We start from the raw sequence: 7,721 nt of genomic DNA on the forward strand, positions 1-7,721 counted from the left end.
CTAAAAGTTTCGCTACGGTTTCAGAATAGTGATTATTTTTTCAATGAATGTTCTAAAGGTTGGGTGGGATAATCTGGTAGTGCAGGAATTTCTGGGACTCCTCACGTCACGCCCGTATACCTGCAGGAATTTCCTCTTGTGTACTTGTTCTCATGCAGGTTGTCTGTGCAGATAAGGAATCTCCCTCCCCCCCCCCTTCACTGGATATATAAGTCAGCACAGAGGGGCTACTCATTCAGCTCATCCTCCTGCACAGTCTCTGCCTGTCCAGTCTCTCTTCTCCTCCTGAAAATGATGAATTTCTCTACCCGCAGCATGTCCCAATCTGGCCTGTTTAGTGGGGCTGGCATACAGAGGGCACGCAGTGTGGCAGGAGGCGCTGGCAGCATTAGAATGTCCTCCGCAAGTGTCTCTATGGCCAGTGCCCAAGGGTTTAATGGGGGTCTGGAGTCTGCTTCCTTCGGTAACAACAGCAAGGACACCATGAACAATCTGAATGACCGTCTGGCTGCCTACCTGGACAGGGTGAGTAGTGATCTAGAATATGAAACCTGTTGTAGAGTTGCATGTATGGTTAGCATTGTGTATGAATATAGGACATATCAGCCATGCCCACTTCTGTTCCTCTCCTCTCTCAACATGGCACATAATATATTGTCCATTTCAAAGAAATAGCTTTATGGGATGTAGAAGTCACCCCCTGGGTCTGCATTACTGTATATCCCTCTCACCTTATGTCCTATTCACAAACTACAAGCCCCCATTAGACAAAGGTCAGATAAACCTTCCGACTATGTCCCCAATCCTATTGTTGAGAGAAGCCGCCACCAGTTGTGTCTGGCAGGTGTTTTCTCCCCTCCTTCCACTGGAAACACACGAATGCTCGGCCCGGATGAGCATGCAAGTTATTGAAGGTGTATGGGCATTTTATGAAACCCATATATTGAGCTGAGTTGTAAGGTTATGTTCACACAGGCAAATATACGCATGGCTTCTGGCATGAAAATAGCATTCATAGCATTTTAAATAGAGTTCTATTTAAAATATGCACCCATTGACTTAAAGGGGTTGTTCACCATTTTTTTTTCTTTTTTCAAATCAACTGGTGCCATAAAGTGCCAGAGATTTGTAATTTACTTGTATTAAAAAAAAATCTCAAGTCTTCCAGTGCTTATCAGCTGCTGTATGTCCTACAGGAAGTGGTGTATTCTTTACAGTCTTGGGAGCAAGATTGGCTGGTGCTCTGGACAGTTCCTGACATGGACAGAGGTGGCAGCAGAGAGCACTGTTTCAGACTGAAGAGAATACACCACTTTCTGCAGGACGTACAGCAGCTGATAAGTGCTGGAAGACTCGAGATTTTTTTTTTTTTTTTTAAAGAAAGTTATTTGCAAGAGCCTGGCACTTTCTTGCATCAGCTGGTTTGAAAGAAAAACTAATTTGGGGTGAACAACTCCCATTTGGTGTAAACTAGTGCCTCCTATGCTGCCTGTGCATCAGACATGCATTTTGTCTATGTGAACATACCCTAAAACAGGGATGGGGAACCTTCAACCCTCCAGCTGTTGCAAAACTACAATTCTCATCATTCCTGGACAGCGAAGGGCTGTGTATAATTTAATATAAGCTGATGAGAGGGAGTATAATTGCTGATCCTAAGATCCAAGAAATGTAATATGCAGCCCTCTGTAGTCAGTGACGTAGCCCATATTATGTTTTTAATCTATAGTTATAGATTTTGCTCTTAATATAACATTATTGTGTATTTATCAGGTTCGCTCTTTGGAAAAAGCCAACACCGACCTGGAAGCTAAGATCCGTGAGTTCTATGAGAAAAAGACGTCCGTCAGCGCTTTTGACCCAAGTGGATTCTATGAGACCATTAACAAGTTACGGGCTCAGGTAGGTTATTATAGAGTGTTGTTGTACCACATGTAACCACTAGGGTAACAGATTATTTACTATGTTTACATTGTGTAGATTGCATAAGATTTTAGGTTCTAATGAATTGATCTATTGCCCCCCCATTCTAGATCCTGAGTGCCACCACTGATAATGCCAGGCTGTTACTGCAGATCGATAATGCAAAATTGGCTGCAGACGACTTCAAAATGAAGTAAGTGACATGAAGGTTTTATCCTTGTACCTACTGGGCTTACTTTGTAAAGCTTGTAGAGCAGTAGACATGGCCTTTTATCCTAAATTTCCCTCTAACATTTGCTCTTTTGCTCTGTAGGTTTGAGTCAGAACTGGCCTTTAGACATGCAGTGGAAGGGGACATCGCTGGACTGCGTAAGGCCCTGGATGAGCTGACCATCAACCGATCTGATCTGGAGCTGGAGATTGAAGGCCTGAAAGAGGAGCTGATCTTCCTGAAGAGGAACCATGAGGAGGTATGGTTGATTCACGCCTTCCTGTAACTTTTACTGACAATATTCCATCACCATTCTTTTTTCTACTATGTAACGTTTAGACAACACTGGCTGAGTAGCATTGTCAAAATTTGTTCTTGTTACAGGAACTGTCTCTTATCAAGGGAAAGATTGGAGGAAAGGTCAACGTAGAACTGGACTCTGCTCCACCAGTCGATTTATCTAAGATCCTTGCAGAAGTGAGACAACAGTATGAGGAAATGGCGGAGAAGAACCGTAAGGAGGTGGAGGCCTGGTATGGAGCCCAGGTATGTTAAATCCCAGTCAAAATCCATAATCCAATGATTGGCAACAGAGGACTCTCAGCAATGATTACTGACCTCCATGTCTTTCCAACAGAGTGAAAGCCTCAGTAAGGAGGTTGCTGTGTACAAGCAAAGCTTCGAATCTTCTAAGTCAGAAGTCACAGATCTAAGACGTACGGCCCAGAGCCTGGAAATTGAGCTACAATCTCTACAGAACATGGTGAGTTTGTTGGTCCTCTAGTGTCTTGTCAAGGTGGAAACCACACCAGGACAATTGACCCTTTAAAGCTCTACATGCATTGGCTAAATGTACTACTGGTGTGTGTGTGTGTGTGGGGGGGGGGTCTCCCAAGTTGGGTGAGGTTGGGTTTGATGGACTTTCTTGGAAAAATAGGATTATAATAGTGGTTCTCCCTTTCTATATTTCAGAAAAAAGCTCTCGAGGGCACCCTTGCCGAGACAGAAGGTCGATATGGAGCCGAGCTTGGGAAAATCCAGACTTTAATCTCCCAGATTGAACTCGACATTCAACAAGTGAGATCCGAGTATGAGCACCATTCTCTGGAGTACAGCAGACTGCTTGATATCAAGACAAGACTGGAGATGGAAATTGCCACCTACAGGAGACTCTTGGACGGGGAGGATGTAAGGTAAGAAGTGAGGCCAAGCAGCGTGATGACACATACTGAAAATAATTTTTGTTTGTTTTTTGTATATTACGGGCCCCAATGCAATGCAATAATTGTTTTTTTATTTTTGTCAACAGCAGCTTGGCAGCATCACAACTGGAAAGCCAGAAAAGTAAGTAATCCCAACCATCAAAAACAATGGTGTGACTTACATGACAGAATTAAGGCTGCCTCCAGCTATTACTAGGAGGGGGTTTTCTTTATTACCCTCAATCGCTCATATACTTAACCTAAACTTTTTTTTTTCCATCAGGCGTCAAAATTGTCAGCAAGGAAGAAAACCAAAGTTCAAGCACAAAAACCGTGACTGTGAGGACAGTTGTTGAAGAAGTGGTGGATGGAAAAGTGGTGTCCTCCTCAAGTTCCAAAGAGGTGTCTCAGGTCAAAAACTAGAGACTTCAAGGATAAACTGTTATTAATAAAGTCACTGATCATCATCTCTGCTTGATCTCTGTGTTTTCATCTTTTATACAATATTTAACTTGGTTTCGAGTTGTCCTAACCGTACTATTCACACAGAATGCAAATCACCTCTTCTCTTCTCCTGAGCATCAGTGTTAGGCAGCTGCCACTCAATAACTTTCATCTTCAGCCCTCTAGGGATGATCTACTGCTCAGGGGAGGGATAATCCCGCCCCCTAGGAGTCAGAATAAGTGGTCACATGACCTTATGGACAGTAGTTATCAATAAGTAATGGGCCATGTGACCCAAGTGGCCTTGCATTGATTTTAAGAGTCAAATTTTACAGATCTATTGCACCCTCTGGTAACATCACACTTTTCTATTGTGACAATGATGTCACAATGGATGGGGAAAAGAAGGTGGATAAAGTTAATGTCACAAAGGATAATTTTTTTGTTTCAAATCACTCCCCTCCATGTGACAGTGTACGGGATTCCCAACATATTTGTAATTCACTTTATTTACCTAAAATGACTCCTTACCCCAGGAAAAAAATCTAACTCTTGGCCACTAGGTGTCTCACTTCTCTGCATTCTGCACTTTAACGTAACTCTGCAGACTTGTGAAACAACAGGTAGACTATAAGCTGTGCAGCCGGCAGCAGTACTGTGTATACTCCTGGCACGTGCCTGTAATCTCTCCGTCACCAGGAGGCCTGTGGGGATGACTTTTACTGCTCAGAGGTTGTGAGATTTCTCCTGTACAGATTATCTCTTGTCACTCAGCAATAATAGCACGGCCGCATCCTGTGTGGTAATATAGCCGCCGGTGATAGACAGATTTCCTGTAATAGAGATGTGTAGTATGAGGTTCTGCAGCAGCCAGGATACAGGGCTATATGCAGGGGCATAGATGGGATTCATGGGGCCTCATAGCAAAAATCTGTACTGGGCCTCATGGATCCTGTACGCCCCCTGCCCCATACATAAACTCTCCTGGCCGGCACAGTCCCCCAGCTCCCTGAGGCACGAGTGATGTCAATTGGGAGAATGTACGCCAGGGCACTGTCCTGGGCCGGGTGAGTATGTGTATGTGGTTGGGGGCAGGGGCGGACACAGACTGCTTAGGGCCCCTGTCCAAAAAATGTGCCTGGACCCCCATAAACAAACCCCACCACCACACTCTTTCCCCGGCCAGAAGATAAAAAAACTATGCACATCTATGCGTGCCTAAAAAATTCCACCTTTGTATTGTTTTCTGCAAACATTTAAGAGTATTGGTTATCTGCACTGGCACAGCATGGCTTAGATACACTAGTATCACACAGGGTGGCTTACATACACTTGTATCAAAGTGCTTCACATGTTTACTGCTTATGGTGGGGACCAGCTAACACACACACTGATGCACATATAAACACAAACATAGTGACACACAGCATTAACATATATACAGGCGCACCGCTGACATACATACGTCTACACTAGGATGTGATTACACTAGTGCAGACGTATACAACATGAATAGCCCGTACACCAGAAATCATCTCCCAAGTGTAACCAGAAATAATATCTGCTGCAGAACATCTTTATAAGCAGATCTATCCGTCACCAGATTGTTAGAATAAGAGACAGTATCTATCTATCTATCTATCTATCTATCTATCTATCTATCTATCTATCTATCTATCTATCTATCTATCTATCCATCCATCTATCTATCTATCTATCTATCTACAGTATCTCCTATCTATCTATCTATCTATCTATCTATCTATCTATCTATCTATCTCCTATCTATCTATCTATCTATCTATCTATCTATCTATCTATCTATCTATCTATCTACAGTATCTCCTATCTATCTATCTATCTATCTATCTATCTATCTATCTATCTATCTATCTACAGTATCTCCTATCTATCTATCTATCTATCTCCTATCTATCTATCTATCTATCTATCTATCTATCTATCTATCTATCTATCTATCTATCTACAGTATCTCCTATCTATCTATCTATCTATCTATCTATCTATCTATCTATCTATCTATCTATCTATCTATCTATCTATCTCCTATCTATCTATCTATCTATCTATCTATCTATCTATCTATCTATCTCCAATATACAGACCTATGACATGTCCTATGAAAGATGACATTATAATAATAAAACTACATGTGGGGCAATGACATACTAAAGTGAAGTCACTGCTGTCAGGGACTATCCTATGATTCTGATATGATGCAGCAAATCCTCTTGTGTAATACCATGTTGTGCACTAGGTGGCAGTGTTGTATTACTTTTTACTGTGTTGTAACCAGCTTACTATCCTACAATATAGTCATAGTAACATGTAGGTTTTTTGTTTTTTCCTTTACGCTAGTAGGAACGTTACATGCTGGTAAAATATATTGATGTACATATAAGTAAGGTTTGCTATCTCCCAATCCTCTCATACAAATGCATACTTAACTTTAAAGGAAGAAAGTAGCTGCCAGACTCTTATGGTTTCTACTTACCTCCTCAGAACCATTGAAACATTTATAGGCCATGTATGACCTTGGGGTCACCATCGGCAAAACTATAGCTATAGCAGTACTTGGTAGGTGTTAGAACCAATTTTCTTTTGCTATGGTGCCCTTTGAATTATTTGTGTCAGAAAATATAATCCTTCCAGTATTTATCAGCTGCTGGATGTCCTGCAGATAGTGGTGTATTCTTTCCAGTCTTTTTTTTTATTATAAATTGTCTTTTTATTAAAGTTTTCAATATAGACAAAACAAAAGTATATAAAAGAAATGTAGCAAGAATATGCATAACAACAATCAACAGACTGCCACATGGCAGGAGTACCATTACCCACTCAGAGAGAGCAAAGGTGAGCAAAGACCAAACATAAAAATGGCGAACAATATTCTTTCCAGTCTGACACAGCGCTCTTTGCTGCCACCTCTGTCCATGTCAGGAACTGTCCACAGCAGGAGAGGTTTTCCATGGGGATTTGCTACTGCTCTGGACAGTTCCTGACATGGACAGAGGTGGCAGCAGAGAGCACTGTGTCAGACTGGAAAGAATACACTACTTCCTGCAGGACATACAGCAGCTGATAAATACTGGAAGGATTGAGAATTTTTAATAGGAGTAATTTAGAAATTTGTATAACCCACTGCCACCAGTTGATTTTAAAACTTTTTTTTTGCTGGGGTACCCCTTTAAAAATTGGACATGACTCTTACCTAAGTAAGCTAAGTTGATTATCATTGGGCAAGGTGGTTTAACATGGTGGACCATTATCTATAGTGTTAGCCAAAATCTTTGCAGCTACATGGCAAGGTAATCACTGGGTGGTTTATGGGAGATATTGGGACATACATTACATTCCAACAAGGGGTTAAATTCATCCTCCACTGGAATATGTATTGATATAAACATATCAATGCACAATATGTCAGCATGTCAGGGGCGTAACATTAAGCTCCGAAGCCCCAAAGCAAAGTCTCCCCAATGCACCCCACAGCTCTCATCCTCACTCATCATCTCCTTGTTCCCGTCAGGGCAGGCTTACAGCAGTCTATAGTAATTCCACCCATGGCCACTAGATGGTGCTACAGGTACAAGAATAAATCTAAAATCACCACCAGTCTTGTAGTAATTATTTCTGTCCAGTAAGTGTCACCATAAGACTATTATAAGTTTGGCTTCCTCCATGTCAGGCGTGATACTGGATGGGTCCAGGAAACGGATGATAAAATGTCTCCTGCAATGGTTTTCTATTTGACTCCTTCGCAGGCCTGGCATCAAATTCTACAGAGGACCACCCAGCGAGGTGTTTGGGGGGTGATGTGCTTTTTGTCATCTGCACAAACCTGTGGAGGAGTGTATATACTTATATCTTATTTACTTATATATCTATATACATGCTATATAGTGTGTATAGTATATAGC

The 7,721-nt window shown here is 41.8% G+C and overlaps 1 protein-coding gene across 1 annotated transcript; it reads left to right on the top strand.

Moving 5' to 3' along the window:
• Nucleotides 1-252: 252 nt before the first annotated feature.
• LOC138773042 (keratin, type I cytoskeletal 47 kDa-like) lies at nucleotides 253-3,803 on the top strand. Its single transcript, XM_069953942.1, has 9 exons — nucleotides 253-525; nucleotides 1,774-1,902; nucleotides 2,034-2,116; nucleotides 2,237-2,393; nucleotides 2,519-2,680; nucleotides 2,772-2,897; nucleotides 3,107-3,327; nucleotides 3,444-3,478; nucleotides 3,620-3,803. Exons 1-9 carry the CDS (start codon nucleotides 292-294, stop codon nucleotides 3,757-3,759), a joined length of 1,287 nt encoding a protein of 428 aa, XP_069810043.1. The 5' UTR covers nucleotides 253-291; the 3' UTR covers nucleotides 3,760-3,803.
• Nucleotides 3,804-7,721: the final 3,918 nt, after the last annotated feature.

The sequence above is a fragment of the Dendropsophus ebraccatus genome, chromosome 14, assembly GCF_027789765.1.
Source record: "Dendropsophus ebraccatus isolate aDenEbr1 chromosome 14, aDenEbr1.pat, whole genome shotgun sequence".
Lineage (NCBI taxonomy): Eukaryota > Metazoa > Chordata > Amphibia > Anura > Hylidae > Dendropsophus > Dendropsophus ebraccatus.